This window comes from Macaca fascicularis, chromosome 6, assembly GCF_037993035.2.
Source record: "Macaca fascicularis isolate 582-1 chromosome 6, T2T-MFA8v1.1".
NCBI lineage: Eukaryota > Metazoa > Chordata > Mammalia > Primates > Cercopithecidae > Macaca > Macaca fascicularis.
In genome coordinates, this window is record NC_088380.1 from 64,801,337 (window position 1) to 64,822,209 (window position 20,873).

Consider the following 20,873-nt stretch of genomic DNA (forward strand, 5'->3'; position numbering starts at 1 on the left):
TAAGCTGAGTGCTTACTCTATGCCAGGTGCTAGTTTAATGGTTATATATGTATTATCTCATTTAATACTCAAATAACTCTAATGATGTAGGTGCAGAGGCACCTGAAACAGAGCACATTTAAAGAATTTCATAAACGTCATACAAGCTGCAATTGGAAGAGCCATGATTTGAACTCAGGAATTTCTGCTCAATCATGAAATGAACTACTCATTTTAAATGCATAGCATTCTAAGTACTCTCTTTTTAGATAATGATTTGTTAGCTAACCTGAATTAGGTCCTTAAAAGCAACTCTCATATTTCCTATGATTTCACATATCTTTGAAGGTCTGAATGGAAAGGAACTTTGTAAACATAGTTTTATACTTAGCATAACCTCTCATTTTATTTTACTCCAAGACCAATCCAAGAAAATTCTTCAGCTTCATTCCTTATCTCTGACAAATACCAGAATGCACGACACATGGTGCCGCTGATCTGTATCATTTCCCCTAGTACTTGCATTCATCTTTGATGTTGATATTTTGTGGTCTAGTGGCTCTTGAGAGAAGACAAATACCTATCTCCTTTGAACCATAAATTACCATATTTGGACTTACTTCTTCACATAATTTTTACTAGTCCTTTTTATTTCTCTCATATATAAATTGAAATGTTGAAATGATGAGATCTATTTTTAAAGCATATACATATTTTTGGGGGGAATGTGACAGAGTTTAAATTGCTAACAATTATACATAAACCAGCTGAATCAACTGGGCAAGAAAACAGCCCTTCAGTTTCACATTAATCCATTTGCGTGTAGGCATCAGGGAGGTCTCATTCTTGCAACCCCAGAATGGAAAATATAAAGTCCGAACTAGTCTTCACTTTCACACCCCTCCTCTTTTCAAAAAAATCATTTAAAAATATTTAACTGACAAACATTGCATACATTTATAGTGCGCAAGACGATGTTCTGAAATATGTACACATTATAGAAGAGCTAAATCAGGCTAATTAACATATGCATTAACTCACACAGTTTTTTGTGGTGAGAACATTTAAAATCTACTCTCTTAGAAATTTTCTTTTCTTTTTCTTTTTGGTTTTCTTTGTTATTATTTATTTAAAGTTTAGGGGTATATGTGCAGGTTTGCTACATAGGTAAACTTGTGTCATGGGGGTATTAAGCCTAGTATCCATTAGTTATTTTTCCTGGTTCTGTCCCTTCTCCTGCCTTCCACTCTCTGGTAGCCTCCTATGTCTGTTGTTCCTCCCTCTATGTATCCACGTGGTCTCATTATTTAGGTCCCACTTATAAGTAATCACATATGATATTTGGTTTACAATACATTGTTCTTAATGATAGTCACCATGTTGTACAACAGATCTCTTGAACTTATTCCTCTTGTCTAACTGAAACTTTATATCCTCTGACCACCATTTCCCCAGTCCCTCCTGTTCCCATCACCCCCTGGTAACCCTCTTCTATTATCTGCCTCTATGAGTTTGACCTTTTTAGATTCCAAATAGAAATGAGATCATACACACATCTCTCCTCTTGCTTATACTTACTAGCTTTCAGCCAGAAGAACAATGTTAGCAAAAGGGTTGCTTTTGAAAGTTGACCAACCCCTGGTTTAAACAACATCTATCAGAACGTACAGCATAAAGTTTAAGGCTTCATAAGTCTAGCAGATTCAATATACATTTGTTGGATGAATTACTGAATTGGATATAAGTTCACAGGGACATTGAGCTATTCTTTGATATTTCCTGAGCTTGGTGTTGATTTCATGAATGCATACTTGATGTATGAAGAAATATTTAGGCACATGTCTTGGATCATTTATAGTTTTCTTATACCTCTATAATGTTATTTCTGTAAACTTAAAAGGAAAGAGTAATTATACAGTCCGTACACTCAATTTCAAATGAGAAGGTTGAGGACCCATGAAGTTAAGGTAACTTGTCCATTGTTGTTCAATGAGCCAAGAGAAAAGTGGAAATCTAGTTCAGCTGGCTGCTGCCCTTCCATGCAAAAACTGGTATAGGTCATATTATGATTACCATTTGAATGCAACCTAACAAAATGTTGTGGCCTGAGACTTCATTTATAATAATAATGAAAATTTATATTAAAAGCAAGAAATTACATTTTGCATGGTGGATTACACAGTACACAGTACACAAATGAAATCTGGAATTGGATTTGAATGTTTAAAAATACATTATGCCTTCATACAAGATACTAAATGTTTTATGGGGGAAGAGGTTTTTCACAAGGGTTATAATAAAAATACTTTTATCTATTTAGTCATTTCTTAGCAGTTCCTCAGTTGTTCTTAGTACAACCAAGAAATACTAAAAGATGTACTGGCTCATGCCTTCCCCTTTCTCCAAAGTTTACCATCATAATGGTAAAGGGTGAGTGAAAAATGCTTGAAAAGCAGCCCATGATCACTGAATGATTCCATTTTTAGAACAAGCTTCATGATATCTCAGGTGGGATAGGATGATAGTCAGCTTTCTTAGAAGTGTAACAAATTCTTTTCTGAGAATGAAAGTAATCTTGGTGGATGGCGCCAGGTTTCAGATTCAGTCTTTTAAATTCTTACTTTAAGGCCGGCACAGTGGCTCACACCTGTAATTCTAGCACTTAGGGAGGGTGAGGTGGGCTGATCACCTGAGGACAGGAGTTCAAGACCAGTCTGGCCAACATAGGGAAACCCCATCTCTACTAAAAATACAAAAATTAGCCAGGCATGATGGTGGGTGCCTGTAATCCCAGCTACTCGCGAGGCTGAGGTGGGAGAACCGCTTGAACCTGGGAGGCAAAGGTTGCCTTGAGCTGAGGATGTGCCATTGCAACAGAGTGAGACTCTGTCTCTAAATAAATAAAATAAAATAAAATAAAATTCTTACTTAGTTGCCTCAGAGCACTTATTCAGTGGTTTAAATCATTTTTGAAAAACTAAGAGTCATTAACCTTTTAATGCAAAAGCAGGTGTTCATTAGGAGTTTCTCGGGGAAAAAAAATAGCTTACATTCTGTTTCTTTTGTGCCCATCTTTCCTCTCAATACTGTCTCCTTAAGATAAACAATCAAAAACTATAGATATTTATGTTGAACACTTATAAAAATGATTTGTGTGTAGGTCTTTTGTTAGTGCATTAGTGATATGGTTTGGCTGTGTCCTCACCCAAATCTCATCTTGAACTGTAGCTCCCCCAGTTCCTCATGTTGTGGGAGGGACCCGCTGGGAGAGAAGTTAATCATGGGGGTGGTGTCCCCCGTACTGTTCTCATGATAGTAAATAAGTCTCACAAGATCTGATGATTTTATAAAGGGGTACCCCTTTTGCTTTCGTATCTTCCTATTGTGCCTTGCAGTGGACAGAACAATAGGCAGTTGAAGGAAAGATGAACCATTCTGTTTTTCTTTAGTAGTTTTGCTAAAATATTTGATAGGTTAAAAATACTGGTTAAAATAAATGCTCTGGATTTTAATTTACCATGTCACATTTATCACTGACAAAAAAGTTAGCTGTTCTAAGCTGCTATTTTGTATGTATTGAAAAAAAACATTTTAGTAATCTGAGAGAATTAACATGACATTTAGTAGGAATTACTATATAATTCCATTTAGTGAGAAATTATTTGGTACTGAAAAACACTCGGTTTGAGGATTATATTTTTTAGAAATCCTTATTTCTGAAAAAATCTAAAGGCAAAACTCAAATATAACAACTTTCAGAGGCCACTAAGATAGATACTAAACTTTGAAAGACAATATAATACATCCTTAACACCTTTCCCAGTTTCTGAATCAAGTGACTCTTATGTAAAAATTACATACTTTTTCTTTTTTTCAGAGATGGGGTCTCACTGACACCTTTCCCAGTTTCTGAATCAAGTGACTCTTATGTAAAAATTACATACTTTTTCTTTTTTTCAGAGATGGGGTCTCACTGTGTTGCCCAGGTTGGAGTGCAGCCCTCTGATCACATTCACTGCAGCCTTGACCTCCCAGGCTCAAGCAATCCTCCCTCAGCCTCCAGAGTAGCTGAGACTACAGGAAGGTACCAACATACCCTACTAATTGTTTAAATTTTGTAGAAATGGGGGTCTCACTCTGTAGCACAGGCTGGTCTCAAACTCTTGGACTCAGGCGATCCTCCCACCTCAGTCTCCCGAGGTGCTAGGATTACATGGTAAACCACTGTGTCCCACCTCGTATACTTTCTCGAATTTCATGATGTGAAGTATCTGTCTGGTAATAAAGTGATGTTTTACATCATGAAGCCCTTAGAATACATTTGATATTGCCCTAATGTTTACTTATGTTCCCTAATATGCCACAAAGCAGAGAGCCTTAAGATTGGATTTTGAAAGCTTTAAGAAATGGGACCCACAGTTATTGCACACACTATTTTTTCTGGACATCATCTAATAATGAATGATCACATTTTGACATGGTACAAACTGAACCAGGTCAACTAACTTGACATGCCAGAAGCCGGATTGATATCATCAATCAGTTAAGCTTCGGAGGAGGTGACATAAAAAATTAGGAATACATACATCGCCACAATCTTAACATTAAAAAGACATAATGACTATAATGACAAAAAAGAAAGAAAATGAACGAAAAAAAAACTTCTTTAAATGCACGGGTAAATAAAATCTTGAAAAAGCAATACACATTTATTTTAGCATGCCTTACATTGGCTATGCATTTACTAATGTTTTTTCAACAGGTTAAGGTGGTTTAGGAAAAGTCCAAAACATATTTTCCAAGAAATAATATATGGGAAGGAAAACCTGATTTAAAGTGAGCACAGGATATACAGCAAGAACTCAAAGTAGGAGATGGAAATTTTCAAACAGAATAAAAGATTATTTATTGGTTTTTGCTAACAATGATTACTATTCGTTTGAAAAATGAATCTGGATAAAATGTAGAATAACATCACATATTTAAGCTGCATATGGACCAAACAGGGAAAACTCTATTTCTGCATATCAGATTGTTTCTTATTTTAGTCACTTATTTCACAGTTACATAGTATTCATCAAGAGGAGAAACAGACAGAGTGTGAATGGCTCACTGTTACCCACACTATTCCTGGAAAAACAGGTCTTAAAGATTAAAAGACCCAACCCGCATACATAAAAGGCATGATGACATCGTTATTACTAGGCAAACATTTATTAAGATGCCATCATTGAAAATGGATGACCTATACTTTGGTAAAAATGTAGAGAACTGAAACATCACTTTGGTGGCGACATAAATATGGCAAGCAGTTTGGAAACACATTTGGCAATATCTAAAGTTAAAGGCACAACCTTCGACCCAGAAATCCTACCCCTTGGGATATACCCAAACCCACATGTATGCACAAAACCCTGCAACACTACATGTACATTTGTTTACCAAGTGATATATCCAGTAATGTTCATTACAGCTCTAATTCATAATGGCCTAAAACTGGAATACATGACTATCCATCAACAATAGAATGAGTAAGTAAATTGTAGCATATCCACTTGGTGCAATATTAACACAATGAGAATGAAGAATGCACAAAACAATATGAATGAATCCCATAAACACAATATTGACTGAAATAAAATAAGAGTTTACATTGTACAATTTCATTCATATAAAATTTAAAAGTAGTCAAATCTATGCTATTGGAAGTCAGTTAGTGGTTATCTTTGGGTGCATAGTGACTGGAAAGAAGCATAAAGGGGTTTGATTTTGATCTAGATGTTGGTTATATGAGTAAAAATGGCTAAGTATTTTTTCTCACTTAGTGGCACATTCACACCCATTATTTTATACCAATTAGATCCTTGTAGAGTGCTAAGGGTTATATATAAACAGCAAAGAAAGAGAATCCTTTCCATTCCATCCAACATGAGGAAGGCAAGACTGCAAGACTTTTTTTTTTTTTTTTTTTTTTTTAAGTCGTATAGTGTTAAAACAAACAACAAGCCTTTTAAATTCACTCCAAAATACAGGATAATTTGTTTCCCCCACTGATAATAATTTCTTCTTTCCTTTCTTGGCATTTTGGTGTGTCAGACCTCCCTAAGGTTTATGTTGTTTCAGTTTATATGGATTTGCTTTCAGGAAAAAACCTGATGTTCCTTGTCCCTGAGTATCTCATCCAAGGGGTTGAAAAGCAGCGCATACAACAGAAGTTGTACAAAGCCATCCTTGTCATCTTCTACATGGGAGGACAGAGAACAAAAACGTCCCCACCAGTGAGTGGCAGTGCCACTGAGAACCTCCTGAACACCTCTACTCAAGGCATTTTGAACTTTATAAAAAGAAACTGAGGAAAGTTAGGATGGAAAAGATATAGTCCTTTTCTAGAACCAGTTAAGATGTGAGATAAACAATTATTTGAGTAATGAAATGTTTTCATCTTTTAGTTCATCTGAGATCAGGGCAGTGATACTTCATAGAACCCACAAATAAAAGCTTTTCATCAGGTACAACCTGAAGATGGCAGAAGGAGTTTTTTTGCTGGTTTTTTTCCTCTACTCAAGTGGCCACTCTTTCACTAGAGAATGTACTTACGTCATCAAATTAATGTGATTCTTAAACAGGACATAAATCTTCCGTTTGGATGAGAACATTAATCAGATTCATCTAATTTTCCATTCTTTGTCTAAACACTGCCATTATGTGAAAAGAAAAATTCCTGAAAATCAAGGATATTTTGCAGTTAAACCCCTCCTCCCAACCAGTCTATTTTGTTACCCTATATAAACAAACTCTGCCACTACATTCCTTTATCCATAGCAACTTCCAGTGGGTAATCCACAAATCAATTAAAGGCAAGTTAATTGCCAAAACCGGATCAAGTGACAAGCATTAGAAGCATAATATTTATGGGCACTATCCTAAAACTTTGTGTGTTGGAAAAGTTTCATCCGGCTAGCTTTCCTTTTAATTCAAGATTTAAAATTTGTATTATTTCTTTGAAAATAAAAAAGTAATCTCATAATTACTCTTAGCTTATGATGGTTATGTTTTGTAGGCAGTCACGGACAGATATTTCAAACAAAACAAGGTTCCTACTATAGGGCTATTACTACTGCTATTGATTTTTAACTTCCAATTTTCTTTGCTTTAGTATTTTCTATGTATAAAAATTTTTGAGATAGTGTGAAACAATGTAATAGAAAGTATATTGTAAACTGCTCCTCCTTCCCCTACATCTTTTCATCTTCTTCCTTGTTTTACTTTCCCTCATTGTATTTTTATAGTAACAGAGAAGCAAAGGCAAATTCACTCAAGAGACTAGAGACTGAAAACAAGTCAGTAATGAGGTCAATATTTATATGGTTCCACTGACGTTGTGCAATTCTGAGTTTCATGGCTAGAACTACAAATGTACTCACAGATGTATGGAACGCACAGATGTTTGAACTTATATGCAAATAAATTATCAATTTCTTTAAAAAGGCTTCCCTGGCTTCCCCAAGCAGAACTTCTCATCTCAGTCTCTATTTATTTTATTTATTGTTAACTAATTTTCTCTCTTCCTCTACCAGAATGTAAACTTGATGAAAGCAGAGACCACATCCATTTTGTCCCTCACTACATCCTGTTACATTTTTAGGAGTATTTATAAGTCAGTTGTTAATACCCAACAGTTATTAAAAATTAAATTACATAAAAATTGTTAATTATAATTAAATTACATTAAAAACAATGGAAATAAGTATTCAAAACTCATAACCTCTGAATGATTTGGTTACATTTTACTATTATTACGTTTTGGGGGCAATTTATGTCTATTGTATCTATATGATAGAAACACCGTATATAGTACTATGTATCTCTTGCCAACTCCACATTTAGTGACCTCTGCAGTTTGAAACGGGCGGGTGAGAGAATTTTTTTGCACAGAAATAAGCAGTTACTACAAATAGTGCCCTCCCCCCTCCCCCATGGAGAGCTGGTTGTGAACATTTACCGCCTGAATGATCTTTTACATTCTGTTCTGTTCATATTTGAATGTTTAATTCATTGTTATAATAATTTTAGGGTTTTGTTTTTATAGAGTTTATTTCTTTAGCTCACCACAAAACTTATCTTTTCAAAGTTTCACTTCAAAGCTTTCCTTTTCTTTTCTTTCTTTTTTCTTTTTTTTTTTTTTTGGAATGTGACTTACATACTTGTTATCTTTGAACTGTCTTTTGCATTTGATTGGCTTAACATAATTACAGTAATATATATTTACTCTATTCACAAATCCATCTTTCCTCTTTATCATTTTAGTTTTTTTCTTCCAAATTTACACTATTACCAGCTAATGAATTATATAATTTGAGCCGTGTAACATGGCTCATGCCTGTAATCCCAGCATTTAGGAGGCTGAGGTGGGAGGATAACTTGAGGCCAAGAGTTTGAGACAAACCTGGGCAAAACAGACCCTAAAAAAAAAATTTGTTTTTAAGCCAGGAATGGTAGGGTGCGCCTGTAGTCCTAGCTACCCAGCAGGCTGTGACTGGAGAATCCCTTGAGCCTAGGAGTTTGAGGCTGCAATGAGTGATAATGATGCCACCATACTCCAGCCTAGATGACAGAGCGAGATCCTGCCTCTAAAATAAATAAATAAAATACTACAATCGGACAAGTTTTAAAGTACCATATAGTACTCTTCCTTTGCCAATGGAATTTTCTTTTGCTCTGATTCAACTCTGTGCACTTATATAACCCAGCCTTATGGAAAATCAGACACCTCTCTTCAGCCCCTTGTCAAAGTCAAAAAGGCTTGTCAATTATAGTTCAAAGGTAGAAAAAGTAATGGAAGTTAGGAGGAGGGAGAGCCAAGATAGAAGGTGGGTATATGACTGTGGCAAAGAACATGATAGATGCTGAGGGCTCCAGAACAAGGAGTACCAAGGTAAAGTGTATGGAATTGAATGCTTCCTCCTTCATGAGAAGTATTCCTTATTTGCTCTGCCCAGATCAGACAGGCCTTGATTCAGCTGCTCAGTCAAGGTACCGTCTCTTAAAATCACTTGATGGGGGCTCAACCACTTCATGACTTAAAGACAAAAATGCACTCGTTGAAAATCATAAAATCAACATTATGAAAATAAACAGTATAAATTTTACAAACTACTATTTAAGCATAAACATTCATACCTATTACACATTCAGAAATGGTATGGTTTTAACAACAGTGAAAACCATTCTCACACTGATGATCAGAAATACCCACAGCATGATTCTAAACCCTTGGCAGTGGGGAGTGTCTCTTCTTCTTTAGTCACCTTGATTTTTTTGTACATCTCCTGGCAGCACATTTGACAGAGCTCTGTGCTGGTCCATAGCCTGTAGGCTACCTTATAAAATCAATACCTTTATATTTATTGCAGAGTTTGTAATCTTTCTGCCTGTGGTTGTTCCATGCGCTGTCATGGTAAGACAGAAAACACTCAAACTGTATTTCCCGTCTCTACCTGTTTCTAGTCTACATTGATAATTGAACAGATTCTTTTGAATGTTAGAGATGGAGTTTTCCTTCAATTTTGAAAAAAAATGCATATAACGCATTCTACAAAACTGTTGTTTACAAAGTGGTACTTCCCTACAAGAATCCTATTGTAGCTGTTGTAGCAAGTGACTTTTAGACTTGTAAGTAAAATGTCCGAGCATAATTTTACTTGGATAAGTCTATTATTCAGAAACCTGTCCTTCCATGGTCATTGCCCAATTATGACTCATACTCTCTCCTGTCTGCAAGAAGTGTGCTCCAAATCATTCATTCTTTTTGCTGCCTTACTGAAGGCATTGAATTAGATGGCATATGTACTGAAGTCGGGGGTGGGACAATGGAACAAAGATTTTCACAGAAGCACACAGAGCTAGGGTTCTAGCTCTGGCCAGGCCACTATCAAGCTGCATGACCCTGGGGCCTTTCAGGATCTTCAAGCTCTTCAATGTAAGACAAATGAGTTTGAACAAATGAACCATCAGGTTCCTTCATCTCTAACCCCCTGTTCCCATGAATGTGGCAAAAGGAAGCACAGTGTCCTTACACTTGCCATGAATTGGAACACATTTGCTAATAGGTTCATTCATTTAATACATATACGCCAAGCACCTACTATGTACCAGACACTCTTCCAGGCATTGGCTATACAAAGGTGGAAAAAAGGACAAAAAAAATGCTGCCATGTGGAGCTTACATTCTATTATTAATAATAGCTGAAATTTATTTTAGTGTTGTCTATGTGCCAGGCACTTTACATGGCTAACACACCTAATCCTCACAACACCCCATTTTACAAATAAGGAAACTGAGGCACATGAAGTAACTTTTCCAAAGTCTCATAGCTACAAGCGATAATGTGAAAATGTGAACCTCAGCAGCAGTGTGACTGTAGAGCTAGCCAACAGTCAATCATTCCTGCACACTACCTTTCTAAGGTGAGTCTGGGTTGTATGTGCAAGTTGCTTATAAGGTAACCATTTATAACGCAGCTCTACTGTACTATTCTGTGACCAACAGAGGTACCAATGATGACAGTTTATCTGAAAATGTATTTCACAAAAGAAGCTTTATAAAATTTGTGAAATGTTAGTGAAGACTTGGAAATGCTATGAAAGGGGTGGTAGGTAGTCCTGCACTCATGTACACGCTTTCATCTAATCTGCACAATGGCCTTATGAAGTAGATATTTTTATTTTCTATTTATGTACATGGAAATGGCTCAGAGACGTTAGGAAAAACTGCCCAATCAAGAAAGCAGCAGAGTTGGCACTGGAGCTTGGTCTGTTTGGCTGTAGAGCCAAAGTTCTCCTCCTACACCATGCTACCTCTTCCGACAATATGCAATGGTTGTTAGCAGTATTGTTATTCTTAGGTATAAATGTTGCCTATACACTAATTATTTTTTCATTGTCAATTTAGCCAACATTACTCACAATTTGAAATATCATTAAGAAGCCTAGTTTAATAGTCAAGACTATGCCAGTAGAATAAATAGACATGACACAGGATGAAGTTGACCTCTCTAGCTCAGAGAATCTTCTGGCTCCTCTGAACAGCTGGCCAAGGAGTAATATTTTGGCAGTAAAATACAACCACATGACCAATGTTTTTGGCCAGATGAAATGAGCCAGATGGAAGCCCATGAAGCAAAACCCAGGAGGGGGCAGAAGCAGACAATATAAAATCACTGATTCATTTTCCTTTTTCTTTTTTTTAACATAAAAATATTTTTATTTTGATGCTTTTGCTTAGCATTCTTTTAAACCAACATCAATTAGGTTAGAGGACAGTTTAGATATTATTTAATAAGTTTATATTTTAACTGATTACTAAGCCCTATTCTATAACAAATCACATGGTGTTCTGTCTTCAGAGAAAGATTCAGAGCTAAGTAGAGAAGATAGTACATCTGTTAGAATAATACCTGTCATTACGGAATTTTTTCCTTGTGTGCTAATAGGATCTGGTCAGGAAGCTGGAGGTGGGAGAGTGACCAGCAGTCCCGGTTCTAACACAGACTTCCAGAATTCATACCAGTGCAGGTTTCTTAAACTTGCTCTGCCTGGTTTCCTTATTTGTAAGATAAAGGTAATGCTAGATCCACTTCCCAAGGCTGTTTTGGAGGATGACATGCATGAGCTAATGCATGTATGGGATTGGGAATGCTTCCTGGTGCATAGTAAGTGTCCGATACAGACTAGCTCTATTGTTCTTACTTTGGACTTTCTTTTTTTTAAGGTAGAAGGCCAGAACTTTATACCACATGATCCAGCATAAAGGCAGTCTTTTTACTTCATTATTCAGGGACAGGGCTTTAGCAGCTGATCTGTTACACACCAGGTGTCCCACGTAGGAATATCTTAAACCACAGATATGATGTAGCTGCAGAGAGTCCACACCAGGTGACGATGTACTGCAGATGCTCGTTCCTCAGAGTAACTCTGGTTTGCCCTCCAATGGGTCCTCCAGGGACTGTGCTCTCCCAGGTCGGTGCAGTGGAAGGGAGTGACCACATAGGCCCCACTCTGAGTTGAGGAGGAGATGCGGCCAGCCTCCCAGGCCTCCCAGGCAGGGTCCACCATGGTCCGGGGCATCATATACAGCTCCTTGGAGTGGTCAAAGCACCCCTTGACTTTCATTGGTCTATACTCCATATTTTTCAGTTCCATTGGGTCTGCTGGTAGAGGGACAGGCTCAGCCAGAACTCTAGACTCCAACTCTGCAATCAGGTTCAGCTTCCACTTCCGACGTTGGACCTGCCATGTGCCCAAGCCAAAGGCAGTCACAGGGATGAGGAGCAGGACCCACTGAAGAAAGGAGTCATCTTGCGCTTTTGTGGCAGATGCTTCTGCTGCAGAACTGCCACATCTGGGCACGGGGAGACCCCGAGGACGCTCCTCCAAGCGGCGCTGGCAGGGGCCCGTCCCAGCCCCGCCGCCCGCAGCCCCAGCTGCCGTGCAGCCACCGCCGCCATCGCACCCGGCCCCGCGGGCCTACTTTGGACTTTCTAACCACATATGTGTGTGGTCTCTAGTCCCTGAACCTCCAATTGTTCTTCTCCTATTTGATAATAATTGCATCCATCCTTTTCACTTACCCTAAAGCATTAAGTGAGATGAGCTGTGGCACACTAAAAACAACAGTTGTCAGATCTGTTACATCTGAAAAGCTTTGAAAACTAAAAAGTGCTATGCAACAGGAGGTATTCTTGGGGTATGCAGAAAGTTATGTCCTAGTGTATTGATTCAGGTGGCGCTCACTCCCTTTCTAAGATGTGGGTTCCAGACAGCTTTTTCTCATGGGAATTGTGCAGTTTGGCTGGGCAATCACTGATGTGCTACCACTTAGGTTTTGGAAGTGGCCAAGAGTAGCTATGAGACCACACTCTCCTATGATCCCTGCTCATATCTGCTACTGTACAACTTCCAGATCAAAGTTGCAGATTTGATCTTTACTTCCTAAGAATACAGGGGATAATTTAGGGATATCTAGATCTTCTTATTTGGGCAAATATTGCTTTATCTTTTCATAGCCCAGATATCATTTGTACTTTTGTTTATTGATGTCATTGTCATTCCTCCTTCCTTCTACTGTTCAGTCTATGTCATATCAAACAAATTTACTCATTAGACCTTCTACATCAGGTATAAGCATGCACATACGTACTTAATTAATCACCTGTTTGGTAGCTCTGCTAAAATGCTGGGAAGGAAAAGATGTTGAAACAATTGGCAAAAATGAGATTTGGAGATTTTCTGAGAATTTCTATCCCCTGACCCCTATTACTATAAAGGGCAAGAAAACTAGAAGACACTTCCTGTTTCTGGTCTGTGGAATGCTATGGAATAATCTCTGCCCTACATTCAAATGTACTCTGAGTGACTTTCTCTTCTATTTACGTAGTACCTACCCTATACTCATCAGGTAAAATGTTCCTTTTAACATCCCTTTTTAAGAAGACAGAAAGCAGGAAATGTTTTGTGATTTGTTCTCTTTGGAAGACAGAATCATCTCAAGAAGAGTAATTTTCTATTTAAAGTTTCCTTGAACACTACTGTAGTTTTAAACAACAATGTATTTTAAAATACAAAATTCCCTAGTGTTCTCTTATTGGAGTTGTCAGGGTCCACACGCTTGCTAAATATTTGCTCCTTGATTCTTTCCTTACTTCCCAGGTAGTTTTTTCCCCATCATTTTTTAGGTACTATATTTAAACAACCAATATAAACTTATACACATTGTTTTCTCAAATTTAACATGAGCACATCACTCTCCTCTTTCTTCTCTATAATACTTGGGGGTGCGTTGCTCTAACATAATTAGGTGAATCTTTAAACACATGTGCCAGAACCTAGGCAGATAAATCAGCACCTTGCCCTCAAAAATAGTACTCATCTTTGTAAGCAGTGCCCTAATGCTAACACTGATCCCATTACTGAAAACACGGTTGGCACTCTCTTCTGGGTTCACAGAGAAAAAGTAGCTTCCTTATTCCGTAATCCTCTGCTTTCTCTCTTTTTCTGTTCCTCACTCCTCTCCCCACGGCCCTGCTCCACTCCCCTCTCCTGCCTTTCCTTCCCTCTCCCTCTTCTTTTCTCTTTCAATCCCTCTTTCTGCCTCAAACCAAAATTAATAAGCTATATATTAATCATTTTTGTTTTTTTATAAAAATCTACTTCAACCACATAAGACAAAAAACTGTCACAGCTGAAAAACTTTCAGATCTATTTTGAGCATTGTAAACTGTTTAAGATTGTATTTCTCAAGAGTCAACACTCATTAAATGTATATGATTTGCTATTACTTTAACAAATCAGACACTAATTGAATTTCATATCTTACAGACTTGGCTTTCCATTAGCCTGAATGTTACCAGGGAGCGAAAGCCATGCCAAATAAAAATATTCCAGCTTAAAGCTAAGTGTACCCCCAGTATCATGCATTATTATCCATTTGAGAGTCAAAGAAAAATGACACTACAATAGGCACATTTGAAGATTTTACAAGATATAAAATATTGCTCATAAAAAATATGGGAGAAATTCAGTGAAGAAATGTTGTCTAATGTCCAGTTCTTTCAGTTGCTTCAATAATGGAATCATATCCAAAGCCTCTTAAAGGTCAAGATAAGCTTAAGTTACTTGCGCCATTTAAGGATTTTGTATATTTTTTTTAATTAAGAAATGCAAAAACAAGGCTGTGACATTATGAGATATTTTACATGTTTACATCAAATAGTTTAACACCTTTAATTCCAAGAATGCTATGCAATAAAACTATGTTCTTCAGAAGATAATTATAGCATTTAACTGTGCGTGCATGTGCCTGTGTGTGGTGTGTATATGTGTCTGTATATATATATAGTGACTCATGGTGCATCTGAGGTATTATGGTATGATAAAAATTTTAAGTTATATAATAAGTACCTTTTTGCATTATTGTCAGTAGATTGTTGTGGCTGAATGCATAATCTCCTTTGGATGAGTGAGGGACCTGCAGAAATGCGAGAGCCAGTGGCCAACTGCCTTCCTACCTCCCTAACCCTTCCACTCAATTCAACTTATGATAGATATGATCATATCAAGTTGGTTATGCCAATAAAGCATTATGGGGTGATGCCAAATAAGAAAGGGTAACAGGATACTTTATCAAATAGACGTTACTGGCATTCTTGCTGTATATAAAGAAGCTTCAAACCTCAAAGAGTTTGCAGTGCAACTGGAAAGATAAACTAGAACCTCCAAACAGTGAAAACAGCACATATAAAAAATTAACTATTATGTGGGAAATTGTATATTCAGATTAAGAGGAAATAAAGGAAGGACTAAGTCTCTGAAGCTTCCAAAGGAAATGGGCTCATGATGGATATTTGAGATGTCATCCTTACCTCTTAAACTTGTTACAAATTAAGTTTGTTAAAATTACAGATGTGAGGTATTCAAATACATGAAAAAGTTATCCTTAGCTGCTAATGCTTATATTTTGGAAAGGGCCAGAACTTGACCAAAGGAACCTTGAAAAAATATATTTATCATATAGCTTTAAATTTTTATCATACCATAACACCTCAGATAAAAATATCTTTGCCAAACTGAGAGTAGAGCTTAAACTTTGCATTTCATGAGATTTCTCAAATTCTTTAGTCCATCAAGCTACTGCTTTTACTTTATTCAGCAGTTGGAGATTTATGATATTAAGGAGCTTGTGATCAGATCTCAGTGATGAAGAGAGCCTAGAAGCCACCATAAATTGGAAATATGCACAGTAAAGTTAGCAAATAATTGATGTTAAGTTCTGAATGTACGATTTAGCATATAATAAACATGAGAATCACATTCGACAGAATGCAAAGCACATAGTAGGCATATAATTTCAAATTTTCAACCAAATTTTATAGCTATTACAAACTAACGTAATAAATCGTTAATTTCTTTTCAAATAAAAATTATATTTATCTCTTGCCAAAGTTTGCTTTTGCATTGTTATAACAAATTTTTTAATTTGATTTCTCTGATTTTATAGTTCCCTAAAAGTTCCAAGGACATTGTCTTCTTTACTGTCTAAAGCAAATAATCCTTATAAATCATTTTAATTCAAATTTTGAATGTTTTCTATGCAGGAAAATCAGAACACATTTTAATCCTGTGTTAATGTACATTTCTACATAGGCCTGGCAGCTTCCAGATGTGCTACATTTGGTCTAAATAAGAGAGACCTTATATCCAAAATTTTGCAAACAATGTCACTTCTATTTACTATTGATTAAATAGATACCTTTCAGTGCTATAAATTTTAATCAATAGAAAACAAAAAAAGCTTTTATTTATAAACAATAATAAAGAATAATCAATCTTCTCTTTATTAATACCTAGAATACTCAAATGAGAAGGAAATCCAAGATTTTTAAAAGTGTCTTCTTTTTTTCCAGTTACTTGGTTAAAATAAGCTGATTTTCTTGTAAAACAGTCATTGACAGTTTAGTGAAGTCATGAGGTCAAGATTTTTAATATTATTTCCAGAAACAAAAGATTAAAATATTTAGTTTGACTTCATGGCATCTAATTCTGCTGGGCAAGATTAACACTGAATTACTACCTGAAACAGCATTAGTTTCAATTTTTTCATGTGGATGTGCCCTGAAACACTTATAAAGAATACTGTAGTGTTCTTGTTGTTGGTTTACCCTTCCCTAACATTTAGGTTGACTATATGAAGCCATTAGACAAGTTAATACACTGTTTTTCAGGTGGCAGTAATATGAATGCTTTGTTAAGTTTGCCATTTAACTCTCAGAATTAGCTTTTAAAGTTGGTCAACTTTCTTCAACTTCTGCATCATCTTCTTGGCTCTTATTTCATATATTGTCAAATTAACCAGCATTAGGACTTAGAAGGTGAACATAGGGCAAAGGCTTATTTGCAAGGGGCCTAAGGCAGTTAAGCAGTTCTTCCTAGCTACAAAAGGAAAAGAGCAATACCTGTAGGACTTTGAGAAACGCAATCTTGATTTGGCTCCTGTAGACGGTCCTGGCACTGTGGCTCCCAGAGGATCCCAAACAAAAGCCATTTGTAAGGACGATGCCAAGATCCACAGGAACCACGAGAAGTCAGAGCTGGTGCCGGGCCCTGGGGCCCTGAGGCCCCGCAGGGAGCAGGAGCAGGAGGCACTTGTAGCTGAGTGAGGGCATTTCCTTTGTGCAGTAGTATGCGCTGACAGAGAGGTGGCAGGCTGGCTGAGGCAGGGCTGGAAGGGATGGCCAGGACTTCCTGCTGCATGACACTTGGCCTTTGCAACAGAGCTTGCTTCACTCAGGCGTTATCTCATAATTAATGTGAGAAACACTCCCTAGAAAATTTGTTTTTAAATATAGCCCTGATTAAACAGCATAGTCACATGCCACTCCAGAAAAGCACAACACACACACACATGCATGCACACATGCATGCACACACAATGAAAGGTGTAATTAAGTGGGTAAACCTTTGTATCAGTGTGAACTTTAAAAACTGTAAACCCAGAGGGCTTTATTAAAACTTTTTAAAAAGTAAATACATGCCTATGACTGGGTCATCTGAAAAAGATTACTAAATTTCACACAGCTAACTGCCAACTATAATTTTCCTTATTTCAACTTCTCTTAAAAAGAGATGGATATCATTCTTAGTCAACCTTCCACAGGATGTAAACAGGATTTAGTCGTCTTGAAAATACCAGTGCCTCTCTACAAGTCAGTGTGAGAAAAACAGGCAGATCACTTTCAGAGCTTTTGGCAGCTTTTCCCTCAAGGAGTTAGAGAGTGAATTACAATGCATGACTTTGACAACAAAGATCAATTATCTTGTCCATTTTCTATTCCCTAGAAACATTTCTTAACTCTGATAAATCCGTTAAAACAACTTTCTTTCAAATTAAATAAATGATGAAAGCCAAATAGAATCCTTCACATGTTTTATGAGTCCAGGACATTTTGGGAAAGCATCTATTTCAAGATATTGTACCCATGGAGTCAAAGGACCCTAGTGCCGTCATCGGTCCTCACCACTGAGTGGTATTCAATGTTAACAATGCAGCATAATTTCATCAGTCCGTGTCCAAACACTGCCCCGCGGGTAACCTCAACTGTAAACCAAGGGAGAGCACCACTTCTCCAGGATAAGATTAGAGAGGCTTCAAGTGTCCAAGAGAGAATTTAACCCTCTCTGAACCGGACAAAATTGACCAATAGTTGAGCTCAGTGAACATCACCATATCTGCAAATTTTCAGACCTCTAAAGCTCTATCTGTCTCTTGTACACCAAGGGAGTCTTGCATATTCATATAATTTCAGTAAAAGCTCAAGACATTAAACATTATGCTTATTTTCACAACAGCATCCAGCACACCAGGGGTTCTTAAGAATGCTACAGGTTTCATATCAGCTTTGGAGATGAGTAATAGGAAACATTTTTACAGTTTCACCTCTTCCTTATCAGACACATGAACTCAAAGAAAGTGGGTGAGTGAGAACTGCCCTGAACAGCAGCAACCTTGGAGGAGCACAGAGTTCAAAAATAAACACAACACATTCTCTCTGAATCAACTTGCAATACTGTAATACTTCACAAACTGTCTTTTTGCTTTTGTATAGCGATCCAAATTTCGCATGGGCAAAACACGTAGCTACTTTCCTGGTGTTCTCAAAGAAGGACTGAAAAGGTGCTTATACTGATGCCAATCTGCCCTTCTGGTGCCTGAAATGCTACCATTATCATTTAATTCTTTCAAACTATTTAATTTCCATTTTGGGCAGCTCTTAGGAAATACACACATTCCTGGCAGAGTTAGCACTGAGCTGAACGACTTGCTGCTTAGTAGAAAGTCTTCATCTGAGACTAAAGCCAGACAGTGTAAGATAACTGGCGATCTGTGTGAAGAGGGGAGGAATCTGTGTAAAGAGCTGGTGGGGTGGGGTGGCTTGAAAGGGAGGGGGAGGGAGGCCACGAAGACAAGCCTAAGAGTGGAAGGGATGTTGCTGGCAAAGATGGACTTTTTTCACCCTCCAGGCAACACAAAGCTCTCATTTTGTCCAGTGGTGTTTAAAATTTTGTAGGTGAAACAGCGTCACTGATTTGTAATAAAAGCTACAGTCTATGTATATGACTTTGGAAGCAGAAAAATATTTTCATTGTTATCCCAATTTTACTGATAGCAAGAAAAACGTCATCTTTCTATTCAGGCTACAGCCAGCAGCACACATTTTCACAAATAATTAACTGCCTTTGCTTACCAATTTACATTTTTTAAAGGATATTCAATTAATGGATATCTAATTGATAAACTATACGGACATACGAATAATCTAGAATGAATCTGCTAGGGAATGTTCAACTATTTCTAAAAATGTACAAGGAAGGAGAACCAATCTTGTCGTTTTCATTATTGTCAAAAACATTTCCTTCTTTCCCCCCTGCTTCGTAAAGGCAGACATCTAGAACAGTTAAGCAAGATAAAAACAATGGAACTGTAAATGTGAAATTATGAACAGGAAAATCGAAACTCTGCTTCATTTTCCCAGTGTGAAATCAGTTACAGACACAAGAAGTGTCTGCCAACATTAATGTTACTTTTTCTTAAATAATTACTTACCGCCTCCTTTTCATTTCTTCCACACAGTTACACATAATCCCGCTTAGGTTACCAGGCCTCAGTAAGGTCATAGAAATAAGCTACTTATTTCTGAGATTAATTGTGAGCAAAATTAAGCCTTGATTTCAAATATAAGTATCAATATTGTTTTTAAGAACTGGCTAATATTTCACAGACAGGAGAATTTAGACATTTGGAAAAAATAAGAAATTAAATACAATGATTTTCTAGGATGAATGTTTACTAGCATTTATATTACAATAAGCTGTTTATAATTTTTACTTCATGGGTATCAAAGAGTAGAAAATAACAAAGAAGACATCTTTTGAACATTCTAATTACTGTCATTTATTAAGTGTTTATTTTTCCAGATGAATTTTAGTAAAAGCACGATTGAAGAGCAAGGAGAGATGTTCCATCCCTGGGACAATTTATTGTTTACAAGTTGTGCAAACTAATTTTATATGTCCCAGGGAAACCGGATTCGGAAATCTAAACATTGCTCCCATCCAATTGTTATCCATGTAAGTCCTAACCCCCCTAAAGTATCAGCAAAGTGCCCATCTCTTGCCAATAACTTAGCTCTTATGTTCTGCAGAGCTCTAAATAAGGCATCTCTTTTGTCTCTTGAATATTTCTGGGATTTTGGTTCCAAGATTCCAGATGTTACAAATGGCAAATTTGGGTTTCGGTGTCTGACACAGAAACTCAGAATTTCCTTTATAGGAGACAGCTACTATGAATAAAAATGAAACTCTCAAATTTGAGAGTGGGATAATTTAAACAATCCACACAGGTATTCAATTACTTGCACATCAAGTCTCTAGTTAACAGGCATACGGAGGGAAGAGGGTTGAACTGAACTTCAGAGAAATAAACAGTTATATCAGTGGGGTTGCGTTAGGTTGAAAGACATTGCTTCAGGAAACCAGAGCAGGCAGATAGTGGGTTTCAGGATAGTGCTGTATTTTGAAATAGTCTCTGTTACAGACTCAAAGCCAGCAGAAGTTAACGTGGAAGCAAATAACAGACTGTTATTTACCATCTACTTCTGATGAGGGTGTCGTCGTAATTCTATCTTCAGAGTGATAGATTGCAAAAGAGTGTGACAAAAGGCAGTTTGACAACGGGACTTGTGTACTCCTTAAAACTAATGTCCATTCAGTACAAGTAAATGTAAAAAACATTTTTTATTACATTACTTATCATAATCAACTGTAAGTTATTTCTCCAAATG

At 36.9% G+C, this 20,873-nt stretch overlaps 1 protein-coding gene and 1 pseudogene across 8 annotated transcripts in view; both read right to left on the bottom strand.

The window, feature by feature from the left end:
- The window catches only part of PDE4D (phosphodiesterase 4D), an 807,734-nt gene that overhangs the window by 369,734 nt on the left and 417,127 nt on the right, over positions 1-20,873 (bottom strand). For 2 of the 8 annotated variants that reach the window (XM_073993476.1, XM_005556962.4), the window contains exon 1: positions 16,989-17,219. The exons of the other annotated variants lie outside the window; for them this stretch is intronic. Coding sequence is in view for 1 of the 2 variants with exons in the window: in XM_005556962.4 (XP_005557019.1) it covers positions 16,989-17,077 (89 nt within the window). In the remaining variant the exon portion in view is untranslated. Of the gene's footprint in view, positions 1-16,988; positions 17,220-20,873 lie in introns of those variants that run through there. 8 annotated transcript variants of the gene reach the window in all.
- LOC141406998 (surfeit locus protein 1 pseudogene) lies at positions 11,213-12,505 on the bottom strand (annotated as a pseudogene).